This window comes from Muntiacus reevesi, chromosome 3, assembly GCF_963930625.1.
Source record: "Muntiacus reevesi chromosome 3, mMunRee1.1, whole genome shotgun sequence".
NCBI classification, from domain to species: Eukaryota; Metazoa; Chordata; class Mammalia; order Artiodactyla; family Cervidae; genus Muntiacus; species Muntiacus reevesi.
In genome coordinates this window covers 173,401,408-173,414,817 of record NC_089251.1, presented here as the reverse complement: position 1 = coordinate 173,414,817, position 13,410 = coordinate 173,401,408, and the positions used below count along the sequence as shown (strand labels likewise).

The following is a 13,410-nucleotide window of genomic DNA, read 5'->3' as shown; positions in this document are numbered from 1 at the left end:
GTCTCCTTCTAACAAACAATTACTTTAAAATCTACCTTCTTTCCAAGGTAGTGTAATTGCCCTTCAAAAGACATTTTTGATCCATTTATTTTTGCAGTCGAGGGATCAAAATTTGAAATATTTGGTCAAAAGCATCATTTCTTTCTAAAAATACTACTCTTAAGTCTTGTGAAAACTTGAAATTATTTTTAATGAGGAGTCACTTGACCTTATAATTCTCTAAAAAAAAAAATGTTTAGTATTGGAACAAAACAGACAAGAGATGATATCTTAGCAGATATATTTCATTGCACATTTTTATGCAACCTGCACCCACACAGGACTCTGAATAATTTAGTGGTGGAATTACGTGTATTTTGTGTGTGCTGCATGTATGTTTAGTCGCTGTCAGGCGAGTGTATTCTCCTCGGTTCTGTCTCGTCACAACAAAGATTTGGAGTGACGGACATTAAAGCCCTTGGCATGTCACTGCTCTCGGGTCTCAGGCAGACCGTGTCACAGCTCTCGGGTCTCGGGCAGACCGTGTCACAGCTCTCAGGTCTCGGACAGACCGTGTTACAGCTCTTAGACAAATCAGTGTTACAGTTCCATGTTACAGCTCTGTTTTATTTAGATAATAGCAGGAAAATCCATCCTCAAGGTGTGAGGGCATGTCGACCCAAAGACACGAAGAGAAGAGCACCCCATCGTGCAGGAGAGAGAGAGCGTGCACTTTGGCTCCTCTTTTAAATGTTTTTTCTCCCCCTGGGCCTGCCCATATAAATTGGGCTAGCCAGGAGTGCTGTTTGTCCTACCTGAGGTCCTCACTCCGGTCCTCGGACCTTTCTCTGACCTTCCTTCTATTTTCGAGGGCTTTTCCCTTCCTTGTCTTTTAGCCACTGCCATTCTGGACTCCTGTTTCCTATTCTAACTACCTAACAGTTGCTAAGTCTTGTCTGACTCTTTATGACCCCAGGGAATGTAGCCTGCCAGGCTCCTCTGTCCATGGGATTTTTCAGGCAAGCATACTAGGTTGCCATTTCCTCCTCCAAGGGATCTTCCTGACTTCAGGATTGAGCCCATGTCTCCTGTATCTCCTGCACTGCAGGCAAATTCTTTACCCAATGAGCCATCATGAAGCTAGGACCAGCCTCTTTCTCTACCTTTTTAACACTCCATTTCATTTCCTAAACCTTGCATGGTTGATGTTGGTGGGTATTTTAGAAATCTGTGCTTTTTTCCCCTTCACCTACAAAGACCTTTTGATAATAATGCAAACCTCAAATTTATGTGTTTAGATCCTCTGGTAAATTGCTAACTGCACATTCTGGGCATTCTCTTCCCCAGGGATCCCTTAGCACAGGTCATCTTGTCACTGTACTTCACTGTAGCTCTCAGATTCCTCCTCTAAGGCGGGCCCGTCTGAGCTCACAGTTGGGGTTGACAGAGCTCTAAGTCCCGGGGCCAATCTGCTGACTAGCCCCAGATCCTGGGCCTCCCCCATCAGCCATCTGACCAGCTCTTTGCTCACTGCTTTTCCCATGGGGATAACAGGACCTCACAGGCTCACAGGAGAATCCTGTCTGTGCTGACCTCGTGGCCCCTAGGGCCAGCAACCAGGGAGGCCTGGGTTTGCATCCTAGGAAGCCTAACAGTCTGCAGGGCTGGGAGAGGAGTGTAGCCTTCAAAGCACTTTCCTGCTGTGCAGTGGGCCTCGTGCAAATGAAGTGTAAAGAAACTGAGATTCAGTGAAGCAAGTTACTAAGCAGCAAAGAGGAATTGCTGCCTTATCTTTGAAAGCAAGTCTCCCCTGAAGTTCCCCAGCCTCTCTGATAGCCAGAGTTCTCTGGGCTGGTGAACAGGTGAGGAGGAGGACACCTGCAGATTATTCTGGATTATCCTCAGTGGCTGGAATGGGGGGTGGCGGGGTGTGTACCCTGTCTACAAGAGCTGTGTCTCCAACCGCATTTCTAAAGTGGCTTGTCACTGAACTGTCCAGGATATGTGCCTGTCTCCCACTTCCCCGGGGCCAAGAACATATAATTAGACATAATTAGATAAGGAGGACTGGGTAGCTATTTTGGGCCATGTGTTTTACGACTTGTAGACAGCAGAGCCTGGCCCCTCTGACCCCTCCATTCTCTCATGCACTTCCTTCCTTCCTTCTCTCTGCTTCTCACCCCTGACGTCCTCAAACCTCATTCATTATTCTTTCTTCCTCTTTTTAAAATTTTTAGTGGACTATAGTTGATTTACAGTGCTGTGTTAATTTCTGCTGGACGGCAAAGTGAATCAGTTTATACATATACCCACTCTTTTTAGATTCTTTTCCCATGTAGGCCATGACAGAGTATTGAGTAGAATTTCCTGTGCTCTGAGTCCTTATTAGTTAGGTCCTTATTAGTTATCTATTTTATATATAGTAGTGTGAATACGTCAATCCCAGTCACTCAATTTATCCCCCCCATACTCTGTTAACCATAGGTTTGTCAAACCTCATTCATTTACTCCTCTTGCTTCTAGGGAAAATTTTTACAACCAAAACAAACTGCAATGCAACAGATTTTCATAGTTAACTCAGGATATTATAGCACTCTAATTAATATGCCAACATCAATACCTTAATTGGATCAGCAGAGCTGGGCACAGTATGGTTGACCATATTTTATCTTGGCCTCCACTATGAAATATAAGCCCAAGAGTTTATTCTTGATTGATTGAGTTCTGAAAGAAAAAAGAAAAATAATAAACACCTTTTAGAGGACACCACATCCCAGGGAAAGTGTCAGCCTGGATTTCAGGATCTCTGGGTGTCAGAGCTTCCCACTGACCTTAGTCTCTCTGGTGGGAAGGGGGAATCTCCATGTTCCCATCTACAGGGTAGGGACAGTTCCCACCCACCCCTGGTTTGTTGGGATGCTCAAAACCCATGATGGAAAGCCCTTCAAGTTCTTGGAGAGAAGGGTATCATGTGTATTCAAAGTGACATTTAAAAACATTTCTGTAGAAGCCTCAGTCTGAACCCCCAGTTTGGCTCCTATCCAGATGCAGCCTCTTGTTCAGTTGCGTCCAACTCTTTGCGACACCATAGACTATAGCCCCAGACTCCTCTGTCCATGGGATTCTCTAGGCAAGAATAGAATGGGCTACCATTTCCTGCTCCAGGGGATCTTCCTGACCCAGAGATTGAACCCACATCTCTTGTATCTTCTTGCACTGGCAGGAGGATTCTTTACCACTGCACCACCTGGAGGCAGCCTCACCGTGTCTTTAATGTAACACTTTCAGGTCAGGGCCCTGCTCTGGCTGATTTCTCCTCCCTCTATCCCACTGTGTTCAATTAAATACATGCATACTGAGGACCTGCACTAAGACAGGGGCTTCTATAGGGAACAAGAAATGTTCTTGGGACTTCCCTGACAGTCCAGTGGCTGAGACGCCACGCTCCCAATGCGGGAAGCCAGGGTTCGATCCCTGGTCAGGGAACATGATCCCACGTGCTGCAACTAAGAGTTCCCCTGGTGGTGGTTTAGTCGTAGGCCATGTCCAACTCTGCAACCCCATGGATTATAGCTAGCCAGGCTCCTCTGTCCATGGAATTCTCCAGGCAAGAATACTGGAGTGGGTTGCCATTTCCTTCTCCAGGGGAATCTTCCTGACCCAGGGATTGAACTTGCGTCTCCTGCATTGGCAGGTGGATTCCTTACTGCTGAGTGACTAGGGAAGCCCCAAGAGTTCACATGCAGCAACTAAGACCCAGCACAACCAAACAGATAAGTATTAAAAATATAGAAAAGAAAAGAAATGCTGTTCTTGCATTCAGGGAACTGAAAGGTTCTTCCATTAAGGAAGGAGAGGCATGCAGTATGATGAGTTTTAGGAGAAAGAGTCACTGGATGTTCCCAGGGGAAGTGGGAGACAAGACCCTCCCTCCTGGAGCAGGAGCCACTACCAATGGGCCAGCTGTAGACGAATAAAGGGAAGGGGCACTGGCAGCCCAGGGACCAGCAAAAGCTAAAACTGGACAAAGAGAAAGATGGAAAGCAACCCCGTAAATTGGGGTCTCAAGTGTGGGCACAGCAGAAATGGAACGGCAGTGATGAGCTATAAGCAGGAAAAATCAGAGACCAGTCTGATCAGCTGGAATAAACTCATGCTGACTGTGGGCTCAATCTCACCGTCTCTTCCCACCCCACATGCACGAGGCCCATGGCCTCAGCTACAAGACCTCCATAAATATACAGGGAAGGACAAATTGAACTTGAATACATTACAGGACTGTTCAGTTCAGTTCAGTTCAGTCACTCAGTCGTGTCCAACTCTTTGCAACCCCATGAACCGCAGCATGCCAGGCCTCCCTGTCCATCACCAATCCCCGGAGTCCACCCAAACCCACATCCATCGAGTCGGTGATGCCATCCAACCATCTCATCCTCTGTTGTCCCCTTCTCCTCCTGCCCTCAATCTTTCCCAGCATCAGGGTCTTTTCCAATGAGTCAGCTCTTCGCATCAGGTGGCCAAAGTATTGGAGTTTCAGCTTCACATCAGTCCTTCCAATGAACACCCAGGACTGATCTCTTTTAGGATGGACTAGTTGGATCTCCTTGCAGTCCAAGGGACTCTCAAGTACAGGACTGTTACATTCACTAAACATAGGAATTTAAAGCATTAGCCTTTCTTTTTCAAGGGAACAGTTTTATTTCAGGAAAATTTCTTGGGTATAAACAGTGAACCGTGGGCATGTAAGGAAAGTCCCCAATTATACAATTAACAGAGAAAACATCTGTGTTGGGACTCATTAAGAAAGCTTTCATATGCTTTTAAAACTGAGTTCTATATTTTGAATTATAAGGCATAGAGACAATTAAGCTGCTCTTAAGACATCTACCTTGATTGCTGCTGACAGGCATTGTTTCAAGAGAAACATTGTTTTAAGAGATTATTAAGAGAAGAATTGATGCTGCAACCTAATATTCTTACTTGGTGTTTTATTTCTAATCTTCCTTACAGTGTTGACATGCAGCAAAATACTTGTGGGGGAGCAGAATGTAAGAATGAAAGTCTAACCTTGCTCCCAACACTTTCCTTTGTACACTTATATTCTGAACTCATGAAGTGTATGGCATTATACTGAAATGAATCTCTCCTTATTTCTTCTTTTCCAGTAAATGTGGTATTCTTATCTTGGAATTTAGATACTCCGAGTAATGTAAAATGCTATCCTGTGAGTTTCTGGCAATTCAATAAATTTCATTTATTCATCGTCTAGGCATCTTGTCCTGTTCCATCTTTTCCTCCCTTTTTCAGACCTAAAATAAAGGTACAGGTGCATGCTCTGTCGTGTCCAACTCTTTGCGACACCTTGGACTGTAGCCTACCAGGCCCCTCTGTCCATGGCAAGAATACTGGAGTGGGTTGCCATTTCCTTTCCCAGGGGATCTTCCCAGCTCAGGGACTGAACTCGAGTCTCTGGCGTCTCCTGCATTGGCAGGCGGATGCTGTACCGCTGAGCCTCCTGGGACCTAGATGGAACAGTTTCATCATATCCATTTTTATCAATTCAAGCGTGGAAAACAATACTATCAGACCAAACTGGTACTTCTGTAGTTGCCTCAGGGAAGACTTCCTACCAGAGGATATAAACACTACAATGTCAGCAGAAACCTCAAATCAGTTTGTATTCCTGAAGATGTGCACCACTCTTTCAGTTTTTGAGCCATCTGAAAGTTCAGGCCAAACAAATGTTTTTCACCTGGTCTACCTAGAGAACTGAATAAAATTACTTTGACCAAAAGATGCTATTTTGTTGTGATGTTTTAAGTACATCACTTAATATTTGTGTACTCCGGTTTCATGAACCTGTTCGCAGTTGTCAAAGTCAACTAAAGAATTAGAATTTTTGAAAAAGTTCAACTTCCCAAGACCATCTCTTCAAGTATGTCTTAGATCATCAAGACTGTGACAGACAATTCATCTTCCCTGCTCCTGCCCCCACATTTCCTTTGTTTTCTAAGTTGTTTTTTTTTTCTTTGTGGGGGAAGTAATTCTTTTTCCAATCTACAGTTTCCCTTGACCCTCAACTTGGGTCTTACAGGGAAAACACTGTGAAGGCTTGTGTCACAGTGCAGTGCTATGAAAATAGTCCAAGTCAATGGTGAGATTATCTGACCTCAAACTACCATTTCTCTTAACCCTGTTTTTTGTCTCTTCCTTTCTCACCCATGACCCCTTCACCCATCTTTGCATCCGTTTCTCTTTCCTCGTTTGTCTCTGAAGGTGGCTCCAATGCCAGCACTAACCTGAGAAAGCAAAACATTTAAAAATCAATCAATCGCTAGAGAAGCAGGCAGGGTGCAGCCAAGGACACCATGTGAGTTTTGGACATGGTTCTTCCCTTGAAGGGAGGTCCTGGTTACCAGTGTGAACAAGGTCTGCTTCCTGATGGCATCATTTAACAAAACAAATCTGATCTTGCTAATTCCATAATTCAAATGGGCTTCCACGTTTTATTTCTAAATGTTGACTTTGTTTTCACTCTCATTAGCAAAGCCGTCCATTTTAATTGTGTCCTGCAACTCTTTTGTAATGGTGACAGATGCCTCCATCTTTGAAGAGGGCATCAAACAGAACCCACGTTAGCACTTACTGAATGCCGTCTTTACCCACTTAGACATAGCCTGAAAGTTCAATTTTCAAAATGAGAGCGTTCTGTGAGTTTATCCTGTGTAGACAAGGCCGGGCTCATCTTCTGAAAATGGCACCGTCTCCCTTTTCTCTTTTCCCTTCACAGCGAGTGGGCCCCATGAGACCACACACCTGGCCGCCCATCAAGGATTTGTATAATCTGGACTTGCCCTGAGCCCACCTCACTGCCCTCCTCGAAGGGCCTTCCTCCTCGTCATCTCCTTGCTTCCTGTCTCCTCAGGTCGTCTTTCCTTTCCCAGCAGGAAGCTGACCTCAGGTGCCCCACCCCCACCCACTTGTCTCCACCCCCGACGGCTTGCCGGAAGTTCCGCCTCTCTTACCGGGAGTTCCCCCCTCTCTTACCGCAAGGAGCACTGAGTGGCTCAGCCTCTGCTTGCATTGTATGATGGCAGGTTCTGTCATGGGCGCCAAGGACTGCAGTGTCCACTGAATGGAGTTGTGAGGATGGAGGGAGACCCTTCCACTTGTTCCGGCAAAGGGCCATTAACTAACCACCTCCCCCTCCTCCTCTCGCAGGCAGCCCCTCACCCTGCCCCCCAAATAACCACAACCTTTTCCATGATGGCCTTTCTCTCACTTCAAAGCGTCTCCTTCCTCACTCACTGACAGGGATCAAAGCCTGGCCCATTTGCCTTGGATACTCTTCATTTTTTGATGAAGTTAGCAGCCCAGAAATAACCTCTACTTTTTTTTTTTTTTTTTTTGGCTGTGCTGGGCCTTCAGCACGTGGGCTTTCGCTAGTTGCAGAGTTTAGGTTCAGTTAACCTGTGGCGTGTGGGATCTTAGTTCCCTGAGCGGGGATTGAACTCACATCCCCTGCATTGGAAGGTGATTCTTAATCATTGGACAACCAGGAAGCCCCAAGGACTAACCTCTACTTTTAGGTCAGAGATGAAAAAGAAGATATACTTTCAGTGGAATGGAACTTGTCAGGGGTGAGGAGGAAGCAGGGAGACGGGATTTATTGTTTAATGGGCACAGAATTTCACTTTGGGCAGATGAGAAAGCTCTGGAGATGGGAGATGGCTTCTGGGGATGGTTGCTCTACAATGTAAATGTACTTAATGCCACTGAAATGCACCCTTACAAGTAGTGGAAAAGGTAAATTTTGCCTGTGTATTTTGCCACAACTAAAATATATATATGTGTGTGTGTGTGTGTATATATATATGTTTGCAGTCATAAAACTACTGTAGTAGGAGGACCTGCATGGGTGCTAAGCCACTTCAGTCTGTCTGACTCTTTGTGACACTATGGACCGTCGGTGGACGGCCCTGCATGGATTCGTAGGACCCAGCTTTTATGCTATTTAGCATAAATAGTCATTCTTTACAAGACCAAAGAAGCACAGTTGAGGTTTTTAAAAGCATATTGCAGTTTGAGGGTTGAGTTGCTTTCACCATCTGCGTGCTTTGTCCTTCTAATCCCTAACCCTACTTACCTTGGTTGCTGTTTGTCATGGATATGAAACCCAGTTTAATTAAAAAGAGGCAGATACATCCAGGGTGCTTATGGTTATCCGTGGTTGGCACAGCTGACTTCTGGAACTAGTTAGTTGTTCACCCAGCTGTGTGAATGTCACCTTGTGTACGTCTGGAAGCTGACAAGAGTCGTGTTGGCCTGGCTAACCCTGCTCTTGAACAGTGTGTTTTCCAGTGTGATGTATTCAAGGGTCTGGAATGGCATTCACACGCCTGGTGCCTGAAATCACACCATCAGAGTCATAGCTTCGTGTGACTTTGGATTCTTCTCTCTGAAGATTTTCTTTAAAAATGCAAACACACACACACACACAAAATTAATAAATTAATACACAAAATAAATAGGATCTGTGACTCGTTATGTCTACTTTCCTTTACACACACATGCATGTGTGTGCATATGCTAAATCTCTTTAGTCATGTCCAACTTTGCAACCCCGTGGACTGTAGCCCACAAGGCTGTTCTGTCCATGGGATTCTCTAGGCAAGAATACTAGAGTGGGTTGCCATGCCCTCCTCTGGGGGATCTTCCTGACCCAGGGGTTGAACCAGCATCTCTTATGTCTCCTGCATTGGTAGACGAGTTCTTTACCACCAGCACCACTCGGATGCTGTAACAGTGGCTGAAATTTATGAACTGAGATGCACCCACCCTGGCTTTCATGTCTTAATTGGTTGAGCACCTACTGTGTACCACGCTGTCTAAGGACATTGTTCCTGGCTTCTGGAGTCACAAGTCTGATGGGAGAAGCAGACCCGGACACACAGTGCTGGAAAGAACTCTTGGAGCCAGAGGAGGAAGGGACCGACCCGAGGATGGGAGTTCACTGGGGAAGGATGTGGTGGTGATTCTGGGCTGTGTTTTGAAAGGTGAAGAGTCTGTCGGCTGGAAAGGTGGGAGCAGGGTCACGTCAGTTTGTTTTCTCTGAGCTCTTTCTGACCCCTGACAGAATGCCTGGGTGTCCTCATCAGAAGGTCATGGGATGAGAGAAGCCTGTGGGCCCCTCAGGAGGTTCCCAGAGCGAGACCTCTGCCCAGAGCTCCGAGTGTTCTCCCAGGCTCTTCAGGGTCATTGCTTCCAGACAGTTCAAAGAGAAGGGGGAGGAATCCTTAAGACAAATTTAGCCAACCTGATCCTTATGCCTGGGGAAGTCCTCGCTCTTAGACCAGCTTCCAGTGCATTTGTCTAATCCCTTTGTGGAAGGAATTAAAATGCAACAGCTAGACATTGGCTTTATTTTTATCTGAAACCCCTTTGCCATCATTTGAGGACAATTATATTGTTTTTTGTTGTGTTCACGTTATTGTTTACATGGTAACTTGCCTCAGTCCTGGAATCTTCTTTCCGTGGTTCAGAGCACAGATTCTGGAGCCAGACTGCCTGGGTTCATATCCTGGCTCAACCACAAGTTAAGTGCTCCCTGCCTCTGTTTCCCCAGTATAAATGGGGATACTTACAATTTCTACTCCACTGAGGTTTTATGGGGGCTTCCCAGGTGTCGCTAGTGGTAAAAAACCAACCTACCAATGCAGGAGACTTAAGAGACGCGATCCTCAGGTCAGGTCAGGAAGATCCCCTTGGAGGAGGGCACAGCAACCCACTCCAGTATTCTTGCCTGGAGAACCCCATGGACAGAAGAGCCTGGTGGGCTAAATAGTCCATAAGGTCACAAAGAGCTGGACACAACTGAAGTGACTTAGCACACACACACAAGGGGTTATGAGGCTTCAGTGAGTTGTTTACAAAATATTTACAGCAAGGTGAACAGGGAGCATTTAATACATCTTGGCTGTTATTCTCCACTTCCTGCAGAGCCCCTAACCTGAGACTGTTCTAACTAGAATGTAGAATAAGTACCATATCCTCCAGTGAGGCGTTCAGAATTTACCAGGCAGTCAAAACATTCCATGAGAGTCAGTGGGTCTGTTCCAGACCCTGGTAAAAGATACAAAACCTAGTTCAGTGTGGCCCTTCCCTGGGGACCTCCAGCCTTGTGAGAAAACAAGACCGTTCACGGTGACGATTCCTGCATTTTGCGCAGTGCTGACTTCCAGTCTTCACAGCCTCTCAGTAGGTTCCTGGAATATCCTGCAGGACAGTAAGTGTTTCCACCAGGAAACACTGCCTGCTGGTTTGATTGTTCACTGGTACCTGTGCAGTGGCTTCCCTGGTAAAGAATCCGCCTGCCAGTGCAGGAGATGCTGGTTCGACCCCTGGGTCAGGAAGATCCCCTGGAGGAGGAAATGGCAATCCATTTTCTTGGACAGAGGCAATCCAATATTCTTGGACAGAGGAGCCTGGTGGGCTGCAGTTCATGGGGTTGCAAAGAGCTGGACACGACTTAGCGACTGAGCAGACAGGGTCCTCTGGTGATGGTGTGTTTACCTAGAGGGGAACCAGTGTGTACGTGGGCTTGATTTTCCTCCAGAAAGGATGGTTTGTGACCAGCTCCATGTTTGTGTGCATCTTAGGTTTGGAGGAGACCAGCCTGTCTACATCAACATCATCAGAGATCCTGTCAACCGGTTTTTATCCAACTATTTTTTCCGTCGGTTTGGAGACTGGCGAGGAGAACAGAATCATATGATTCGCACCCCCAGCATGAGGCAGGAGGAGCGCTACCTGGTGAGTCTGTTGCCTCAAATATGTGGTCCCCCCACCCCCCGCTCAGGGTCATCTGGTCCTTGAGCTCCATGTGATGAGGACACCGCTTCAGGAAGTAGGTTTTTGCCATTGAAAAATTAATTTTCCAGATCATTCAGACCCAAACATTTTCTCAAATGACTTTCTAGTCGTGTTTTCCTGTTTTTCTTTAGTGTTGATTTCAGGTCCTGGAGAAGAAACAGTCTTTCCCAGGGAATCCTGACCAGCACTATTGTTTTGGTGCATTTGGGGATTTCTCTTAAAAGGTCACAGAGTACTTACTCACACCTCATCCCATGACAACTCCATGAGGGAGGGGTACTTTGAGATGAGAACCCTAAGATTGCAAAAGAATGTGAGCACAACCATGACTGACTGTTTCCAGGTCCTCTTACTCCAAGTCCAAGGTTCTTTCCACCACAGCACAAGAGAATCAGGAATCTCAGTGAAATTTGTTGGCTTTTCTGGACCTTATTTTGGGACCCGCAATGTCACAGGGATGTTGATTTTGAGCCCAAGAGTTGCTTCCACAGCTTGGAGTTGGTAACAGATGAAAGTAGTGCATCTTATCGTCAGCTCCAGAATAAAAGATGTGTTTCCCACTACTTTGTACCTAGATTGACAAATACTTGCTGAGGGCTTAGAGCCTGGTGTTAAAGAGGCTGAAACCCTGGCCTCTGTGTCTGCAGGAGCCTGTTGGGTTCACCCGGACCATCCTGGGCTCTCAGGCCCAGAAAAGAGAGAAGAATGTGTGGATGGCTCAGTGCAAATCTGCCTCCGCTGCTGGCCTGCAACACAGAGGCCATGCCCACCACTGGTGTGTGCACAGAAGCATCCTCGAGCTAAAGAGAGTAGTGTTAGCTACAGTTCCAGCACAAGTTCTCTTTCCTCATTTGATTTTAAAAAGCATAAAGACAGTATGTGTTTGGAGGATGGAGCATTTTTCAACAATATCACTTTTAAATCTTAAAATCCACAGTTAGAGTTGAGAAAACTGAGATGCACAGAAGTATCTTATCGAATGCTACACAGTTAGTTATAGATGGGCGGAGACTAGAAACAAAGGCTTTTTACTGGCCGTTCAGCATTTTTTCCACTACCTAATGCTTCAGGAAAGTATTCTGATGATATATTTTTAAAGTGGCTTTTACTTTTTTTCTCTTTCCATTATGATGGCAAAAACTCTTCTTATCTTTTTCTTTATATGTTATGAATATGGCTCTCTATTTTTATTATGACAAGCACATATTTTTTATAATGATGAGTACATATTCAGAGTATAGAACCACTTAACTAGAGGAATAATGTCTTTATTGTTTGTATTGGACCTGATTAGCCTGTTATGTTTTTTGAAAACATAGAGCATATTCCATGTAATCAAAATATCTTGCAAAGTTTCTGGTTCAATCCGATACTAGTGAGAACCAAGTTACAGCAGAGGATGCCAAAAAACCAAAGATTTGAAAACAAGTTTTATGAATCCTACTCTTCAAACATTAATGTAGGTAATAAGTAAATTCATAGTCTACCAGAAGGTGAAAAGTGATCATGGAAAGTGAAGGGGCAGTCCCAGGGATCCCTCGTGTGGGCAGTGGGTGGTGGCGGGCAGGGAATCGGCTGTGATGTTAACAAGCAGATCAGGGATCTGACATATCAGCGATGATTAGATTGAGAGATAGAGTTGATCCCGCAGTTGGCTGGGAGAACGCCGCCCCAAGTAGAGAGGGGAACTGGAGCAAAGGCCTGGAGTGGGCACTTGTGTGCGTCATTCAGAAACCAGTAGGGAAGGGGGGGCGGCTAGTATAGGGTGAGGGGTGGGGACAGGGAGGTGGCAGGAGGTGAATTTGGAGAGGTAAGTCTTAGAGACCATGCACCATATAAGGCCCTATGAGTTGCTGTTATAACTTTGAACTGAGAAGTAAAATGAATAGCTCCAAATCATGCCCACCTTTTTTTTTTTTTTTTTGAAGTATAGTTGATTTACAATGTTGTGTTAATTTCTGCTGTATAGCAAAGTGATTCATTACACACACACATATATATATACATTCTTTTTTTTGATATTCTTTTCCCCTGTGGTTTATCATTGGATACTGAATATAGTTCTCTGTACTATACAGTAGGACCTTGTTGTTTATCCTCTCTCTGTATAATAGCTTACATCTGCTAACCTCCCATTCCATCCCTCCCCCACTTCCTTCCCTTTTGGCAACTGCAAGTTTGTTCTCTATGTCTGTGAGTCTGTTTCTTTTTCACAGATAGGTTCATTTGTGTCAAATTTTAAATAACACATAAGTGGTTATCATGTGGTATTTGTCTTTCTCTTTCTGACTTACTTCACTTAGTTTGATAATCTCTAGTTCTAGCCATGTTGCAGCAAATGACATTATTTCATTCTTCTTATGGCTGAGTAGTATTCTTTTGTATACATGTATCACATCTTCTTTATCTATTTCTCTGTCGATGGACATTCAGGTTGTATCCATGTTTTGGCTATTGTGAATAGAGCTGCTATGAACAGAGGGGTGCATGTATCTTTTTGGATTAGAGTTTTGTCTGGATATATGCTCAGGAGTGGGATTGCTGAATCATATGATAATG

At 45.1% G+C, this 13,410-nt stretch overlaps 1 protein-coding gene across 2 annotated transcripts in view; it reads left to right on the top strand.

Annotated features, from left to right (window-relative positions):
* Positions 1–13,410, top strand: part of UST (uronyl 2-sulfotransferase) — a 322,913-nt gene that overhangs the window by 206,162 nt on the left and 103,341 nt on the right. For both annotated transcript variants that reach the window (XM_065931174.1, XM_065931173.1), the window contains exon 5: positions 10,638–10,791. In XM_065931174.1, coding sequence (XP_065787246.1) covers positions 10,638–10,791 — 154 coding nt within the window. The remainder of the gene's footprint in view (positions 1–10,637; positions 10,792–13,410) is intronic.